Consider the following 20,033-nt stretch of genomic DNA (forward strand, 5'->3'; position numbering starts at 1 on the left):
ACTCCTTTCTCGGCATTACTGGTGGCCTACCTGGGGGAGGGACGTCAAGAATTTTGTGGACTCTTGCCCCGTATGTGCGGCCCAGAAGACGCCTCGCCGGAGACCTTTCGGGTTGTTACAGCCGCTCCCTCCTCCCTCGGCTCCGTGGACCCATATTGCCACGGACTTTATTACTGATCTTCCTCCCTCCGCGGGGAATACTGTCATCTGGGTGGTGGTGGATCGTTTTTCCCGGATGGCGCATTTCATTCCTCTTCCTGGGTTGCCCTCCGCTCCTGAACTGGCTCGTCTTTTCTTGCACCATGTCTTTCGCCTCCATGGACTCCCTCTCGATATTGTCTCCGACCGGGGTGTCCAGTTCACGGCGCAGTTCTGGACTAATCTTTGTAAACTTCTACGGGTAAATCTTGCGTTTTCCTCCGCCTATCATCCTCAATCCAATGGCCTTACGGAGCGGACTAATCAATCGGTGAAGGCATTTCTCCGGGCCTACGTGAATCAACGGCAGGACGATTGGGCTTCTCTGTTGGTTTGGGCTGAGATTTCCCATAACAACCTTGTCCATCATGCTTCTGGTTGTTCTCCGTTCTTCCTGGTGTATGGCCGGCATCCGAACTTCCCTTTGCCTGTTCGTCCATCCTCTAATTGTCCGGCAGTCAACACTACCGTCGCCTCCATGTCCCGGTTATGGACTGCAACTCATGCCTTGTTGACTAAACACGCCGCTGCCATGAAGCGCCAGGCTGACAAGCGGCGGTCTCCGGCTCCTGCCCTCCGGTGTGGGGACCTCGTCTGGTTGAGTACTCGTCACCTTCGCTTGCGATTGCCCTCTGCTAAGTTTGCTCCGCGTTTCATTGGACCCTTCCCCGTCCAGCGGCGGCTTAACCCGGTTACTTATCAACTTTGTCTCCCGTCCTCTTTACGGATTCATAACGCATTCCATGTCTCCCTCTTGAAACCTGCCGTACTGTCCTGGCCTCATCGTCTGCAAAAGCCCACGCTCCCAGTTCTGCCTGAGGATGATCGCTACGAAGTTCAGGCTATCTTGGATTCCCGACGTGTGCGTGGGCGGCTCCAATACCTCCTCTCTTGGAAGCACTTTGGCCCGGAAGAAAACACGTGGGAGCCTTCTGGTAATATACGGGCCCCTCGGTTACTCCGGGCCTTTCATCGTCGTTATCCCTCCAAGCCTGGTCCTCCGGGGCGGAGGGGGGGGGCTTGCGGGGGGGGGTACTGTTACGGCACTCACGCGATCCGGAGCGGCACGGCGCGAGGCAGGGTCCGTCCGGGGTCCGGGGCGCACTCGGGCAGCTTCCGCGACATCGGCAGCGCGGGTTCGCTAGTGCTGGGGGGACCCTCCATTTTGGCCTTGCTGAAATCGCGCGACGGCGAGGGGAGTCCCGCGCGATTCGGATCCTGGCCACGCCCCCTGACGTCAGACGCCGACGGAGTCCCTTTGCGCGGGAAATTGGAACTATTTAAGGGAGTGCAGTTCTCCTGTTTCCTGCTTCGGCCACGATTGTCTTTGAGCTTTCGCTGGATATTGTTTTGCTCGCTTCCTGACTAGACCCGGACTGTGCCTTGGATATTCTGCCTGCTGCCTGCCCTGTTGGATTATCTGCTGTGGTTCTGATTGCTCGCTGCCTGCCTCGACCCGGACTGTGCCTTGGATATTCTGCCTGCTGCCTGCCCTGTTGGATTATCTGCTGTGGTTCTGATTGCTCGCTGCCTGCCTCGACCCGGACTGTGCCTTGGATATTCTGCCTGCTGCCTGCCCTGTTGGATTATCTGCTGTGGTTCTGATTGCTCGCTGCCTGCCTCGACCCGGACTGTGCCTTGGATATTCTGTCTGCTGCCTGCCCTGTTGGATTATTTGCTGTGATTCCTGATTGCCTGCCGCCTGCCTCGACCCGGACTGTACCTTGGATTACTCTGCTTACCGCCTGTCCTGACCCGGACTGCCGTCCAGTGCCTGCACTAATCCCCAGCGTCCCGAATACTACTACACTAGGTAAGCGGTCTAAACTGTGGTTCCACTATATCCGTCTGGTAACCGTAACACATATATAACTGATATGATGCAATTCTGGAAACCAACATGGACCCTTGAAACATTTTTTGGCCAAGGGTGTCCAGAAAATTTTGATCCTTCCCAGGAGGCGTAGATGAGTGTGGTCGGATCCTCTTCGATTTCTTTTGGGCCGACTCCACCACCACAGACTGTTGTGGAAGCTGAGTTTTCTGAAAACCTGGAAGATATTGCACCAGGTAAGTGGCGTCAGTCCGCTTGTTTACCGGTGGTATGGTACAAGAGTGTTCCCATAGTCTGTGCTGGAGATCCACGAGTACTTCATGTACAGGGATTGCCAGAACTTCTCTAGGAGGATCCACAAATTGAAAAACCTCTAGGGCTTTTTGTCTGGTGTCCACTTCTGTGGCTAACTGAAAAGGAATGGTATCAGCCATCTCTCTTACAAAATTGGAAAAACAGAGGTTCTCTGGAGGGGACTTTCTCCTCTCTTCTGGAGGGGAAGTATCCAATAAAATATCCTCCGATGAAGTATCGGTGTCTCCCTCATCCCAGGTGTCCGAAGAATGTCGTCGAGGAGGAGTGGAGTGAGGATGGGATGGTGGCATTGAAGGCATCGACGGTTTCATTGGTGGCATCGATGGAAGCAATGGCGAAAAGGAAGGTCTCAGATGATATATGCCCGATGGCCCTGGTATTGGTTCAGGCATCGGTAAATTCTTCAAGACATCGTCATCGCTAGGACTGGGAAGCGGAGTTTTTGATCCTAGTGGAAGAGGTTGAACCGGAATGGCACTGAGAAGAGCATCTAGCTTGGCGAGTATCGGCGCCAATAGTGTCAAGTCTGTCATCTGCTTTGGTGCGGGCATCGGTGCTGGTGATGGTACTGGCAGTGTGAAGCGACCAAGCGACTTACTTTTTTTTGCAGCCCTCCGGAGGAGACGGCCATCAGCAGAAACGGATCGCTGCTCCCGGCGAAGATGGACGCCTGCACGGGGGAAAGCGACCCCTGTGTGTGCAATTGGCCGCTCAAGACGTGACGTCACGACGTTTGGCGTCACGGCATGTGACGTCACGTCTTGAGCGGCCAATTGCACGCACAGGGGTCGCTTTCCCCTGTGCAGGCATCCATCTTCGCTGGGAGGCAGGGGAGGGGAGCCGCGATCCGTTTCTGCTGATGGCCGTCTCCTCCAGAGGGCTGCAAAAAAAAGTAAGTCGCTTGGTCGCTTCACACTGCCAGTTCTCTCTCCCCTCCTCCCGGAGCAAGGCTGCTTTTCGCGCCTTGCCTCGGGAGGAGGGGTGAGGGACTGGCCATCCCGAGCGTAGGATTGCCCGTCCTCTCTCCCCTCTCTCTCTTGCAACTTTTTTTTTCGATTTTTTTTGCTTTTGTTGCTTCGGGAGGAGGGGAGAGGATTGGGGCTGCCCCGGAGACCAGCACCCATGGACGCAGCCAGGGCAGGAGAGCGGGGGCTGAGGGAAAGTTTGCCGCCTACCCTTACCCTGCCTCTAACACAGGGGTAGGGGTAGGCGGTAAGTTAGCAGGTTAAACGGCAGGGTAAAAAAGGGATAGTCGGGGCGCGCGTTACTGGATGGTAGGGAATAGCTAATTCGATCGTTTGCATGCAATATACATGCCGCGTGCGGATGGGGTTGCCCGGGGATTTTAGGACGTGGTAGGAGTAGGTTAAAGGGGATAGTGTATCGCAGGAAGGGCTAACGTGGCCGGAAAGTGAGTAGAACGCGAGTTAGGAGCGGGGTAAACGCGGCCGCACTTTACTGGATCGATCTGACAGATACTCCATCTTGTGAGAATACCCGGGATTTACAGACATGTATACTCCACCGTGTGAGAATACCCGGGATTTACAGAGATGGATACTCCACCGTGTGAGAATACCCGGGATTTACAGACATGGATACTCCATGCCAGAATACCTTGAACTTACAAACACAGATACTCCACCTTGTGAGAATACCAGGGATTTACAGACACGGATACTCCACCGTGTGAGAATACCCGGGATTTACAGACATGGATACTCCATGCCAGAATACCCGGGATTTACAGACACGTATACTCCACCGTGTGAGAATACCCGGGATTTACAGACAAGGATACTCCACCTTGTAAGAATACCTAGGATTTACAGAGACAGATAATCCACCTTGTGAGAATACCTGGGATTTACAGACACTGATACTCCATCCTGTCAAAATACCCGGGATTTACAGACAAGGATACTCCACCTTGTAAGAATACCTGGGATTTAAAAATACGGATACTCCACCTTGTGAGAATACCTGGGATTTACTCCATTCTTCTTACTCTTAGTTTTGTTGTCATGTATCTAAGGGGGTTCATTCTTCTATTTGCGATATGCTGTTATTGTGGGCGTTACGGCATTATCACATGCGATAATCAGCGCATCAAAAACTGCGTATGCAAATTTTACATTTTTTCTGAAGAGGGAGGAGTTAGGGTGGGGTTAAGGCAAATTAGGGACTGGTAGCGCTGTGAGAGATGAAGTATCGCATGTTAGCGTGGGGAATTTCGCCAGAAATAGCTACAGCTTTCCCCAGGGCGCTATGGGGGAAAAGATTAGTAGCGCAGCCGATATCACAGCAGTCAATGCCACACCGCCGCGTTCCACGTTTTCCCGATGCGATGTGGCAGGCTGCAAATGTGCCTAGCCACGCCCCTTTTTCCAATGCAGTTGATATCTGTGCTATAAATGTAGCATTTTGAAAAATCTAGGCCTAAGTTATGTTCATATATAATATAATGTTTTATGTTTATGTACTACCGGTATGTATCACGGATGTAAATTATTTGATATATAGCTTAGCTGTGCTGCTGCTCTGTGTTTCTATACACTGTGGATCCCTTAAGGCTAGAGGACGGGAATGAAGAAAAGAGTGCACGAGAATAACTTGCTGATGCGCGGTTACTACCCTTAACCAATAAGCCTCAATGCTGTTGATGCATTGCTCTCTGCTTCAATGGCAAGACGGAACGGGGAATTGGACTCAAACAGCAACCAATAAGGGCCCTGAGTTTGACAGTCTGGGAAACTGATAAGTATAAAGGTGGCTTGTATGGCCAGCAGTTACTACCATAAGCTTGCTGGGCAGACTGGATGGACCATTTATCCTTTTCTTCCATAATCTCTCTGTGTCTGTTTCTATGCTTGAATATACCTTGAAACTTGTTGCTTAAACGTCCAGCTTTGAATATTGACCTCCCCAAGATTTACAGACACACATGTTCTACCATCCAATGATACCTAGGATTTTACATGTGTTGATACTCTGCCATCTGCTCACACCCAGGATTTATACTCCCATTCAAGAATACCCAAGATTTACAAACCAGATACTCCGCTATCTCAGGGGTATCCAGGGTTTGCAATCACAAATACTCTGCTATCCAAGGAATACCAGGTACGTACAACCATGGATACTCTACCTTCTCATAATGCCCAGGATTTGCAGACTATATAATACTCCACCAATCACTGATACCCAGGATTTACAAATACAAATACCCCGCCAGCTAAAGAATACTTGGGATTTACAATATTTTTCAGCACATCTCTAGTTCAAATTTTAGCAGGAATATGTAAGGAGGTTTTGGCCCCGACTGCTCATATAGTCTAAGGGTATTTAATGTGTTTTTGTTCTGTAGCAAATATCCAAAAAGTGAAATTGTTCTCTGCATTTCATGAGGGATTTGCCTGAAGCACTGTTGACGTCCCTGTGGGAGCTGACAGCCTGAATCTGGGACTGAAAATGAGACATAGACTTAATGTTTACTCTCGCTTGCTAACCCAGACTAACCCTATACACTCTGTCCTCTGCTTTTTCGGAAGCTGCTTGGAGCCACGGCCATAGAAGACAAGCTACAAGATGGAGTTCCCCAGACCATCGAAACGCTGACCAAAACTATCACACAGGGCTCCTTCACCGCGAAGCTAATAGCAGTGGGGAAAAAAGAAGACTGAAGAGAGACCCCTGTGGCTTGAGGGATCATGGCATGCTCAGTTGGCTCAGTGTGCCAATCAAAAGTTTCTAGAAACTTTGACACAAAGTTTTCCACGATAGGGCTCTATCCAGTGATGTCACCCATATGTGAGGACTATATCCTGCTTGTCCTGGGATAAAGATAATGTTATGAAATTTTTCTTTCGTAATAGAGTGAAATTGTTTTATGGGCAGAGAATATGGATATTCCCAGACCTGGTGAGGAGTACTCAACTCCTAAGGAACAAATTCTTGGTCTTAAGTAAAGAAGTAGTAGATAAGGGTGGGTTTTTCTTACTTAAATATCCTTGCAGGTGTGTTGTTAAATATGAAGGGAAAATTATTTGTTCACAGATCCAGACCACCTTAAGAGTCTTCTCGTAGATCAAATACCGGCTATTTAGTAGATAATAGGGGTAGCATTGCACTATTTCTTATAGAATTTTGTTTACTATAAAAATGTAAACGCTCTAAATATGAGGTTTCACTTAAATTTATCCTTGTAATTACAAATGACAAGATTTTTCTTGTAACTGCAGTTTTTGAAAATTCAATAAATAAAAAATAAAAAAAAAAAAGCAGTCTTTTTCACTTTGAGATACATTTCTAATAGTGTAACACTGAAAAGTCATTTGTTCATCCACTGGTAGTTTCCCTCAAAATACCTGTCTTATTTAAAAATGACTTTTCCCTATTCTGTGCTTATGGAAAAAAAATCTATATCAAATAAGATTCAATGTGTCTCAACCTTGATCTGAAAGGAATAAAACAGCATTCAGGTTCTATGGCTTCGCCGGAAATATAAACAAGGAAGTCAGTCAGTATCAAATGATTCCAGTTTTACTACTAATTCTATCAAGCCTAACCATTGCTCATAAGCCAGCACATTTCTACAGTGCTACTGGATGTATGCAGCACTGATGGTAGAAATTCATCTTAGATAAAGTAGTGAGGAAGAGAATGTTAGCACTTGAAAGCAAGTGAAAAAATATGTTCAGTTAGTTCAATAAAAGGTTATCACCATATATATATATATATGTATATATAGCAAATGTTGCTTACCTGTAACAGGTGTTCTCACAGGGCAGCAGGATGTTAGTCCTCACATAGGGGTGACATCATCAGGATGGAGCCCAATCACGGAAAACGTCTGTCAAAGTTTCCAGAACTTTGTCTGGCCCCTACTGGGCATGCCAAGCATGGCACTAACCCTGCAGCCAGCAGGGGTCCCCCTTCAGTCTTATTTTATAGCTACAGGCAGTGCCGAAAAAATAAAACAACAAAGCGTAACGAACCCAACACCGCGGGGCGGCGGGCGGGTTTCGTGAGGACTAACTTCCTGCTGTCCTGTGAGAACACCTGTTACAGGTAAGCAACATTTGCTTTCTCACAGGACAAGCAGGATGGTAGTCCTCACATATGGGTGAGTACCGAGCTGAGGATGTCTGAACATGCACCAAATGTACCCAACGGCGTGCAACAGGCACAACAAATGGGGTGGAATTTGGTAGAGGGCATCCGGAACCCAACCGGGCAGGCGGAAGGGTATTGGTACGTCACGTTGGAAACAGGTTACACAGGACAGACTGGCCGAAGATGGAATCCTGTCTTCCGGCTTTGTCCAAGCAATAGTGGGCTGCAAAAGTGTGGAGTGAGCTCCAGGTGGCAGCCCTGCAAATGTCAGGAAGCGGCACCGATCGTAGGTGTGTTACTGAAGTCGTCATGGCCCTCACAGAGTGTGCTTTAACACGGTCTTGAAAAGGAATGCCTGCTTGCTGATAACAAAAAGATATGCAGTCCGCCAACCAGGAGGAGAGAGTCTGCTTACCCACAGGTTGCCCTAATTTGTTGGGATGGAAGGAGACGAATAGCTGAGTGCTCTTCCTATGGGCAACTGTACGGTCTAGGTAGAACGCTAGAGCCCGTTTACAGTCGAGGGTATGCAGAGCCTGTTCTCCTGGATTGGAATGGGGCCTGGGAAAGAAGGTAGTAGTATGATGGATTGATTAATGTGAACTCCGAAACTACCTTAGGTAAGAACTTAGTGTGAGTGCGGAGTACCGCCCGGTCCTGCAGGAGTTTAGTGTAAGGCGGATAGGTAACTAGGGCCTATAACTCACTAACCCTGCGAGCTGAAGTGATAGCTAAAAGGAAAATCACCTTCCATGTGAGATATTTTAGGTCACAGGAGTGAAGAGGCTCAAATGGAGGTTTCATGAGCTGACCAAGAACCAGATTAAGGTCCCAAGAAGAGGCCGGAGGCCATAAGGTTGGCTTGATATGAAGCAAACCTTTAAGAAAACGTGTTACGAGGGGTTGTACCGATATAGGAACATCCCCGACACTTTTATGGAAGGCGGCTTCCGCACTGACCTGCATTCCGATTGAGGAAGTCTTCAGACCAGATTCCGATAAATGCCAGAGATAGTCCAGAAATCTCGGAATTGGACAGGAAAAGGGATCAAGGGACTGTGAAGAACACCATGATGTATACCTTTTCCATTTATAGGAATAAGACTTTCTTGTGGAAGGCTTCTGTGAAGCAATGAGGACACGAGAAACCGAATCTGAAAGGTTAAGTGGCTGAAAGATTAACCTTTCAACATCCATACTGTCAGGGACAAGGCCTGAAGATTGGGATGGCGTAGACATCCGTCGTTCTGAGTGATCAGAAGCGGGTCCTTTCCCAAGGGAATGTGCCTGCGGATGGAGAGATCCTGGAGTATTGGAAACCACACTTGGCGTGGCCAGTGAGGTGCTATCAGGATCATGGTTCCCTTGCCTGACAGAGGTTCACGAGAGTCTTCAAGAGAAGAGGAAGTGGAGGGAATGCATAAAGCAGACCGGCTGCCCACGAGAGGGAGAATGCATCTCTGGGCTGAGAGCGCTCGCTCCGAATGAGGGAGCAGTAATTGTCTACTTTGTGGTTCTGAGGGGACGCAAAGAGGTCTATTTGGAGATATCCCCATTGCTGGAAGAGAGAGGTCACTATTGAGGGATTGAGCGACCACTCGTGCGGTTGGAAGACCCGACTCAGTTTGTCCGCCAAGACATTGTCCACTCCTGGCAAGTAGGTGGTCCTGAGGTACATCGAGTGGGAGAGCCCTTCCGCCCAAATCTGAGCGGCCTCCTGACACAGAAGGAAGGAGCCTGTGCCTCCTTGTTTGTTTATGTACCACATGGCCACCTGGTTGTCCATCTGAATCAGGATGACGAGATTTGATAGGTAATCCTGAAAAGCTCTGAGAGCATATCGCATTGCTCGAAGCTCCAGGAAATTTATCTGGTGTTTGGCTTCCTCTGGAGACCAAGATCCTTTACATGAGCTCCCCAGCCGAGGTTGGATGCATCGGTGGTGGGAATGAGTTGAGGATCTGGTAGATGAAAAGGCAGTCCCTGGAGGAGATTGTTCTGATCTTTCCTCCAGGCGAGAGACAGACAGAGTGCGTCGGTGATGTGGACAATGGTTGACAGAGGCTGAGTCGCTTGAGTCCATTGTGAACGTAGAGTCCAATGCATGACTCTCATGGCCAGGTGGGCCATTGGAGTGAGATCGACTGAGGACACCATGTGTCCGAGAAGGACAAGGAATTGCCGAGCAGTTGCTGTATACTGAGACTGCAACTGGTGAGCGAGAGACACGGGGGTTTGTACTCATTGTTGAGGTAGGAAGGCTTTTGCCTGTAAGGTGTCCAAGTCTGCCCCAATGAAAGACAAGGTTTGAGATGGGACTAAAAATAATTTCTCGTAATTGACAAGAAATCCTAGAGAGATTAGAGTGTGTAGGGTCAAATCCAGGGACGATCGAGCGGCTTGCTGGGTTGGGGCCCTGATTAACCAGTCGTCTAGATAGGGGTAGACGTGAACACCTTCTTTCCTGAGGAAGGCTGCGACAACTACGAGACTTTGGTAAAGACTCGTGGTGCCGATGCTAGGCCGAATGGAAGCACCCGGTATTGATAGTGCTTTGGGCCTACTAAAAACCGGAGGTACTTGCGATGAGCTAGAGCTATCGCAATGTGGGTGTATGCGTCCTGGAGGTCTAGAGAGCAGAGCCAGTCTCCTCTTTGTAGAAGAGGTAGAAGTGAGCCCAAGGTTACCATTTTGAACTTTTCCCACTGGAGGTTCTTGTTGAGGGCACGTAGGTCCAGAATTGGACGAAGGCCCCCGGATTTTTTGGGGATCAAAAAGTACCGGGAATAGAACCCTAGGCCTTGTTGCGAAAGAGGAACGGGTTCTATTGCTCTTAACTGGAGAAGAAGGGAAACCTCCTGCTCCAGAAGGACAGAGTGGTCGGCTAGTCTCCACGCTTGTAGCGGTGGGAAGTCCGGTGGGACAGCAAGAAAATTCAGATGGTAACCCTGAGCAATGATTGCCAGCACCCATTGGTCGGTTGTGATTGTTTGCCACATTCCATGAAAGTGGCATAGTCAACCTCCCACCGGTATGCTTGGCAAAGGAATTAGGCTGCTGCTCTCCAAGTGAAAGTCAAAAGCCTGAAGCAGGCCCCGGCTGGGGAGCTGCTTGTGACTTCTGTTTGCGAGGCTGAGATTTATGATAAATCCTCGTCACTCGGGTCCTTGTCGGTGGAGGATAGTACTTCCTTGGCCGGAAGAATTACTTCTTAGAGTCCTTCTTGGACGGCTGTCTAGACGGGAAGTCAGAAGGTATCGATGAGAGCTGTTTGATGGACTCATGATGATCCTTTAACTCAGCCACTATTTGCTGAATCTGTTCACCGAATAGATTGTCACCAATACAGGGGAGGTCGGAAAGCCTGTCTTGTACTTCTGGGCGAAGATCCGAAGACTTGAGCCAGGCCCAGCGCCGTGCCGAAATGGCAGTTGCAGACACTCTAGTGGAGGTGTCGAAGATATCATAAGTTGCTCATATCTCATGCTTTCATGCTTCAAAGCCATTATTGACAAGGGTTTGAAGATGTTCTTGGAATTGGTCAGGCAGGGTTTCAGAGAAGTTCTGTATTTGCTTGAAGATGACCCTATTGTATTGGGTCATGTACAGTTGATAAGAAGCAATTCTAGAGATGAGCAGGGCCCCTTGGAACACTCGTCGACCAATATTGTCTAGGAACTTGTGTTCCTTGACAGGAGGGGAAGAGGAGTGTGGCTTCGTTCTTTTTGCTTTCTTCTGAGCTGACTCTACCGCAACTGAGTGGTGGTCAAGCTGAGACTTTTGAAAGCCCGGGGCTCACTGTACTAGATAAGTAGTGTCAGCTTTCCTGTATACTGGGGCGATGGATCCAGGATTTTCCCAGTTCTTTTTGAGGAGGACAAGGAGAACTTGATGAATGGGAATAGAGGTGATCCCTCTATTCCCTCTATGGGAAAAGAGGGAATAGAGGTGATCACTCCAGGAATTGGAGAAGCTCCATCATCTGGTGCCTATCATCTTGCTCCATCTGAAGCTGAAAAGGGGCCATCTCAGACATTTCCTTCACAAAATTAATGAAAGAGAGGTCCTCTGGAGGAGAACGCTTTCTACTTTCAGTAGGAGAAGGAGGAGAAGGTAAATCATCGGTGTCTGTGGAGGTATCATCACCCCAAGTGTCATAAGGATCAGAAGGCTGACCTGTAGGACGTGAGGGGGGTTGGATACCCGAAGGGCCCGGCTGAGGCTCCGAGAAAATCAAAGGAATCACCGAGGGCACCGCGGACACCCTGGGGGGCATCGGTGCCGGCATCGAAGGCGCCGATGTGCGTATCGCCCCCGATGAGTGAATCGGTGGCGAGGGATGGCATGGCGTCAATGGCTGAGGCACTACCCCCGAAGGAGGAATGCGGAACGGTGTTTCTCCTCCCGATGAAGCAGTCATCGGGGAGCGCACCGGAGCCAATGGAGACCCGGGAATCACCGGTGGAAGGGCAGTCATGAGCGCCTCCGTCCGGGATAGCAGCGGTGCCAGCGCTGCTGGAATCGGGTCGGTGACCGGTTCCACTCTCTGTGCCGGTGTCAGAGGGACCTGGAGTCGTTGCATCGCTTTGTCGATGGCCTCCTGGACCAGCCGGTTCAGTTCTTCCCGGAGACCTGGGGCAATCAGCTCCGGCTCCGTGACGGAAGAGGGAGGCTGAGGCACAGTCGAAGGGACCACCTTTACAGGTGGAATCGCGACTCCCAAACCCCGATTGGGTGAGGGTGGCCTCGATGTCCTGGTCGCAGGAGTGGTTGGTGCCGCTCCTGGACGGGGATTCTTCGACGGTAGCTCGGGCGGTAGTGAGGTCGATGATTTCGCTCCCTCGACGGTCCGAGACTTACGATGCCGATGGCGATGCTTCTCCCTACGATCCCCTCGATCTTGAGGGGGAGAGACGGGAGTCGATGGCCGTGAAGACGTCGATGGCCGGCGGTCAACGGACGGTTGTCGATGGTGATGCGACTTCGACGGTGCCGGTTCCGAGGACATCGATGCGATGGATGGCATCGGGGTGTGAGCACAGAAGAGGAGTCCCATCTTCTCCACTCTGGCTTTGCGACCCTTAGGTGTCATGAGGGCACACTTGGTGCAAGTTAGGACATCATGCTCACGGCCTAAACACAGAACACAGAATCCATGAGGGTCTGTGATAGACATGGTACGAGTACAGTCCGGGCACCGACGAAATCCCGAAACCATGGCCATAGAAAAATCGAGCCACGGTACGGTCGACGGCCAGTAGGCCGCGAGGGCCAAACTCGACGGTAACAGATGAAAACGGTGAAAAAACTTACCGGAGTACCGCGGTCGAAGAAAGTGAGGGGGGGGGGGACCCCTGTGGGGCGAAGTATTTTTAATTAATTCCGTTAGGAAAATTCCTGTCAGGAATCAGTTCAGAGCTCCTAAACCGCGAGGCTACTGCTGCGCGGAAAAAAGAAGACTGAAGGGGGACCCCTGCTGGCTGCAGGGTTAGTGCCATGCTGGGCATGCCCAGTAGGGGCCAGTCAAAGTTCTGGAAACTTTGACAGAAGTTTTCCGTGATTGGGCTCCATCCTGATGATGTCACCCATATGTGAGGACTACCTTCCTGCTTGTCCTATGAGAAATATAGTTTTCATTCAGTTATTATTGATTTGATATGTTTCATACAATTTAAAGGGCATAAGTCTTTTCAAGTCTGTTCTAATACATTGTGCTATCATAATGTAAAGATAAAAAGTTTGCTATCCTTACATCAATCCACTAAAACACAAATTGCACCTGATTAAAATTTATTACAGTTCACACTATGGCATTATTTTCAATTAACTACTCTAATCCATAAAGCAGTTAATAGTTTTACTATTTATTTCCTTATTGCATTTGTAATCCACATATTCCGAAGCAAATTTGGACATTGTGGCTTACAATAAACAAACATAAGCATAATGATCATTTAACATAAAACAAAGTTAAAATTAAAATGCATTAATTTAACTCCTTACTAAAAACTAAATCATAAAGATAAATAATTTATAAACCTATCTAAAAAATAAATTACAGGAAAAATAGTATGTAGTGTAACACTAACTAAGAGAAACTAGCCTAGTGGTCACACATTTGAAAGTTTTGCAGTATTTATAATCTTACAATACTATTTTGGAGTTTTGTTAAAAAAAAAAAAAAAAAAAAAGATAGAATCTAGTCTAAGGGTGCTATTTTTCTTTTTATATACAATAGTTTATTATTTTAAAAGACCATAAAGGTGAGTGATTTCTCCTTAAACCTGTAGAAAACATTGTGGTTATGCTTCTTTTGCTTAGGTTCTAAGTTATTCAATTATCTGGGGTTTTCATATTTGTTTTAAGTATAACTTTTTTTCAAATCTATGAAACACATTGATTCTGGTTCATCTTCTAAAGGATACTAAATTATAATGTAGTAATAAGACTGTTTATGGTTTAAGAAGGCTAAGAGTTTGGGGTCTCTGGCTAGATCCTATCCTACACATTAGACCTAACTGGTTAAACTGACCTGTTTAGAATATAGTAGAAGACCTGGCAATGTGAACAACTCCCTTGCTGACTTACAGTTGCTGCCTGCTCTTCAGTTTACTGCTACTCACCCTATATGTGGAGAGATCTATTCGTAGTGAATTATGCAGCTGATCCAGAAGTTTAACAAATCTCTCTTTCTGTGTGTTAAAGGAAGAAAATACATTATAAAATTAGTCATGAAAAGGTATACACATTGTAATGTTAACAAAAAAATTCAAAAATTAAATATTTTTGAAAACAAAATGAATAAAGTAAGATTTGACCAGACTGACAAGAATAGAAATAAGAAACAGAAATTTTCAGGGACATGTTCAACTTTCACTTCAAATTTTTATACTGTTGTCAGGAGAGGCTCAAGGCAATCTGCTGCTTGAGGCAAAGGATGAAATGCGGCTCCCCCCCCCCCCCCCCAATGGCCCGGTGCAGGTGAAATCACCGAGGGGCAGGGCAGTTGATAATCAGAACATAAGAAAATGCCATACTGGGTCAGACCAAGGGTCCATCAAGCCCAGCATCCTGTTTCCAACAGTGGCCAATCCAGGCCATAAGAACCTGGCAAGTACCAAAAACTAAGTCTATTCCATGTTACCATTGCTAATGGCAGTGGCTATTCTCTAAGTGAACTTAATAGCAGGTAATGGACTTCTCCTCCAAGAACTTATCCAATCCTTTTTTAAACACAGCTATGCTAACTGCACTAACCACATCCTCTAGCAACAAATTCCAGAGCTTAATTGTGCGTTGAGTGAAGAACTTTCTCCGATTAGTTTTAAATGTGCCCCATGCTAACTTCATGGAATGCCCCCTAGTCTTTCTACTATCCGAAAGAGTAAATAACCGATTCACATCTACCCGTTCTAGACCTCTCATGATTTTAAACATCTCTATCATATCCCCCCTCAGCCATCTCTTCTCCAAGCTGAAAAGTCCTAACCTCTTTAGTCTTTCCTCATAGGGGAGCTGTTCCATTCCCCTTATCATTTTGGTAGCCCTTCTCTGTACCTTCTCCATTGCAATTATATCTTTTTTGAGATGCGGCGACCAGAATTGTACACAGTATTCAAGGTGCGGTCTCACCATGGAGTGATACAGAGGCATTATGACATTTTCCATTTTATTCACCATTCCCTTCCTAATAATTCCCAACATTCTGTTTGCTTTTTTGACTGCCGCAGCACACTGAACCGACGATTTCAATGTGTTATCCAATTTATTGGCATGTCCTAAGTCCACACTCCATTTTTCAATCTCCCCCGATGTTCGCTTACTCTAGGGGAACTAATATAAAGCAGCATATAGTAAGGGTTGTTTCTCCAACTAAACCAAACAACATAGTAGGACAAACTCGATGTGGGAAATGCATGTTTTGTGCACAAGCACTCACAGGCACAGAATGGATTGACCATAACAGTGGCATTATAATATGTAGAAAACAAAATGATGACTGCAACACAAATTATGTATGGAATTATGTATGGAAATGTCGTGTCATCATGATCTTATAGATCGGTATAGACGTTTTTGTTAACAGTCTTGATTTCTTTTTTGAGGAAAGTCGGTATATAAAAACATGTAAATAAATAAAAATAAATAAACTATGTTGTCTATGGCATATCATGCCCATGTCAGTTGACATATGTTGGACGTACTACACGCAAAATCTGCACCCGTTTAACCGAACATAAAAGTCTTATCAAAAACAAAGATCCCAAAGCACCAATTGTACCACACTGCATCGCTTCTAATCATTCCTTTGAGGACCTTAAAGGGATGATTTTTGAATATGTTCCTCACTCGTGGCATGGTGGGAATAGACAATCCATCTTCAACTTCAAAGAGAACCAATGGATTTTCCGGCTACAATGCATTGAATCATCTGGCTTGATTGAAAAAGTTGAGTGGTTTTCTTTGATTTAACTTTTCATTTAAGTCCTTTTTTCCTTTTTTGTTGTGCAATATGGCTCCCTGATGATGTATATACCCATTTTTGGAGTTCTATGCTTCCCCAGCCTTTTTCAAATGGCCGCTGCATGACATACAATACCTTATTTGGATATATGCACGTCATTTCCGCCTGTCAATCCTCTAAAATCGGTGGGATTTTTTGCTTTAAATGTCAGCGTTTTTCAGCGGCTGACTGTCAATGGTAGACTCGATGGACGCAGCAGATTTTCATCACGCATGTAAGTTTTGAATGTTGAGGATCTTCACATAAACCTCGTTCACTCGGTAAAAGTTCACTGATTGATTGTCTAAATATTTCTCTTCAGCATTCATGAAGTCTCGATCTCAACGTTTCATTGACCTTCTGAACTGAAATCAAGTAGGTGTCTATACAAGACTTGTTCCGCCGTTACTTAGATGAAACACATCATTGAAAGGGTTTTTTTATTACATTATTATTTCAGGTTTCCCACTAGTCACAAGTTGACAGCATCATGCACACCATGTCTCCCTGAAGAAGTATCGTCTTCCAAAACATTGCAATGTCGGATGGATAGCACACTGACAGCATAAGATATTCTATGAATGTGCCTGGCATCATCTCATTGTGAAACACAGATTGGTAACAAACATTTATTACCAGTCCATGCTTTAAAGTGGATTTATACCTGAACATATGAAAGCTTCTAAAGGAAGAACCATTTACTCTGGGTCACCAATGATTAAAACTCTAGCGTCTCTTAGAGCTGTGCTTAAGAGCGTGTAGCCTTCAGAGGCACTGTATGAGGTTTCTCCAGAGTTTAAACAAATATTCACCCTAATTTCTCTGAGCTGGATTTATTATAATGTTGAGCTCCAAAAGGAACCATTTATTTAGTTTTTGGGAGTCAGGCAACTACAAGGTAACACTGTTTGCCACTCTTTTCTTCTAAGCTATCAATATTTTTTCATTATAGTGAATGTAGTAGCCTATATTTATCATATAGAATGCTAGTTGCTTTATGCTAGAAGCAATCCATGATGTGCACATGGTACAGTAACCCACTAGGGTGTTGCTAATCAACTGTGTAATACTAAAAACTGCCTGCATACATGTATATCTTATGTTCATACATGACTAGCTATAATTTTCCTGTAATATGCTATAGACTGCAACTTTTTTGCAGTCCTGTGCTAGAACACTGACCATCAATACTGAATTGTGGATGCACGACTGACCTTTTAACTGGCCATTGTAATTGATTACAATTACAAAGGCAGTACAATGGCAGTACATTTACAATTCAAAGGCAATCACATAGAAGGAAGAAAAGCTGAAGAAAACAGAAAGGTGAAAAATCATTTTTTCCCATTAAAAGTTTTTCTATTGCTTTATTTTTTATGACCAATTCAAAATGAGACAGTTAAAAGCCGATTAGTGTCCTTTGAAACCAGCGTACTAGCCTCCATAGAGGCAGGCATCTCCAACATTGCCTGCCAACCAGATTCCTTCTCCACGCTCAAAGCGTCCTCTCCCCTTGCTCTCCAAAGGCAGTCTCTCAGGTTTCCCCCGGCTCTTGCCCTGGTGTCATTTCACCAGCGCCGGGGGGAGACGGTGTATCTGATGCTCCAGGGCTTAGTGAGATCTCCTCGACCTGGAGGTCTAGGGCCTCTCCCCTCAGCGGTTCTCATATCGGGAGTAGTTGGAGGCACATCAAAACACTCCGAAATGCTCCTCTGTGTCGTATCCACACTAGAGTTAATTGAAGGAAGCTTTAACTTTGCTTTTCTTTTCATGTGTGGCATATTAGTAGTCAAATAAGAAATATTTTCAGCAAGAAATTAAACTTGAGAACCAGAGCAGAGCGATCGCGTGACGTTCAACGGGCAGCCATTTTGTCTCCCAAATACATGTTTATCTTATGTTCATACATGACTAGCTATAATTTTCCTGTAATATGCTACAGACTGCAGCTTTTTTGCAATCCTGTGCTAGAACACTGACCATTAATACTGAATTGTGGACGCCCGACTGACCTTTTAACTGGCCATTGTAATTGATTACAGTAATCAGTTCAAAGCAATCACACAGAAGGAAGAAAAACTGAAAACAGAAAGGTGGAAAATCATTTTTTTCCCATTAAAAGTTTTCCTATTGATTTATTTTTTATGACCAATACAAAATGAGACAGTTAAAAGCCTGTTTGAATATTTATGCCAACAGAACATGTCACTTAAGTCATGAGGTACCCTTGATATCCTGGAACAGTCTTATTATGCATATTTGCTTCTACTTTACCACTTTACATTAAAAATAGTAAATCAATTTGAAAGCAACATTACTAAGACAAAATCAAATACCATAAAACATACCCCAAAATTTGAAGCTGAAAAACGATCTGAGGCAGATACATTAGTGGATGCTGTGGTGTGTGCATAATAGGCGTTAATGTTGGCCAGTAGGGTGCTCATCACTGCTGGTACTCCAGGACACATGTATTTGGATGATAGGCAAGCAAAGTGTCTGAAAATCACAAGATACTCCAGTCACCTAAGCTTCATACAACAAGGACTAATTATGGATCTTGGAAAATGAAAGTCATTAACACTTCACTATTAATGTTATATTCCAAATCGATATACATGTGAAGGCTGACGGTGCAATGCAATATTCCATTATTTCTTAAAACTCTTTCAAGTTTGCTTGATGTGCAAATATACCCTATGGGCCTGATTTTCAAAGACATTTACACTCTTAAAACTGGGTTTTACATGTGTACATGCACTTTGGGCCGGATTTTCAAAAGGTTACGTGCTCTGGGCCTATTTAAAAAAGGCCCGGGGATGCGTGTAAGTCCCAGGGCATTACTAAAGGGGTGGTCCGGGGGCGGGGAGGTCCGGGGGTGGGGCAGGGCCAGAGGCCTCCGACACAGTGGCTATTGCCGCTGTGTCGAAGGATCGCATGCCGGCAGGTGTGCCCGGAGGCAGGCGCAAAAGGTAAAATAAAAATTTGGGAGTGGGGGTTAGAGTAGGGCTAGGGGGGGAAAGGTTATGGGAATGGGTGGGAAGGTCAGGTTAGGGGAAGGGGGAAGGCAGCACTAACCCCTGATTTTATAACTTGCGTGTGCCTGCGCAAGTTATAAAATCGGGTGTACATGTGTGTGCGCCGGGTAGCGTACGCACATGTATGCCGCGTGCGTTCCTTTTAAAATCTACCCCTTTACTCATATAGCGGGCTTTTGAAATTGAAAATTTCTACAATATATGCCATTGAATTGTTCATAGGTTTTAACTGCATTAAGTGCACTTAATGTAGGTAAATGGTTTTGAAAATTGCTATGATAATATATTACATTTACATGCGTAACGTCTTTGAAAATTCACCTGTATGGAAACAAATTCACCTGGCAAACCTTAGCCATTGCTTCACTGGAAATTATAAAACCATTTATTGCTAATTAACATGCACTTCTTCATCTTGCTTGCAAGTCCAATAGTTCTGAGTACAATGGCCTTTATCTTCAGGTGTACATCTTACCTGCAGACACAGTTCAACCCCACATCTGACTCTCACAACATGATGCAAAACATATACATCCAGTAGATTCCAAAACTCAATAAACCATTTCTTATTTCCCAGCAATCACTGCTTCATATTTTTGTGTAGACAAACTATATTCCACCATGTCATAAGTTTGGGACACATATCGTGTATTTATGTTTGCTATTGTATATTTAAATTTGCTACTGTGTATTTAAGTTTGCCTTCTCCTTCATGCCTGATGCTCTCCTTTTCCGTGCATCTTCGCACCTCCCAGTTATTCATGACTCTGTTTTTTGTAACTGCTCTTTTCCTACTTCGTTCTCCCCTGTTACATGTAAACCAGCATGATATCTCTGATGATGGTCGGTCAAGAAAAAAACAGTAAATAAATAAAAAAATGTCTAAATCAGAATATTCTCAATATTGTTCTAATCAAGGAGGATTATTTTTAGGGAAAGAGCAAGTAAAAGAACAGAAAAATATATTGTAAAATCATATCTGACATCCAAATGATAATGACCAAAGATATGTGCCTTTGAATAAGTTTAT

The 20,033-nt window shown here is 45.7% G+C and overlaps 1 protein-coding gene across 4 annotated transcripts in view; it reads right to left on the minus strand.

The window, feature by feature from the left end:
* The window catches only part of UNC13B (unc-13 homolog B), a 1,232,326-nt gene that overhangs the window by 364,295 nt on the left and 847,998 nt on the right, over positions 1 to 20,033 (minus strand). For all 4 annotated transcript variants that reach the window (XM_029581856.1, XM_029581857.1, XM_029581864.1 and 1 more), the window contains 2 exons: positions 18,314 to 18,464; positions 14,086 to 14,154 (listed from right to left, as the gene is read on the minus strand). In XM_029581856.1, coding sequence (XP_029437716.1) covers positions 14,086 to 14,154; positions 18,314 to 18,464 — 220 coding nt within the window. The remainder of the gene's footprint in view (positions 1 to 14,085; positions 14,155 to 18,313; positions 18,465 to 20,033) is intronic.

This window comes from Rhinatrema bivittatum, chromosome 1 (assembly GCF_901001135.1).
Source record: "Rhinatrema bivittatum chromosome 1, aRhiBiv1.1, whole genome shotgun sequence".
NCBI classification, from domain to species: domain Eukaryota; kingdom Metazoa; phylum Chordata; class Amphibia; order Gymnophiona; family Rhinatrematidae; genus Rhinatrema; species Rhinatrema bivittatum.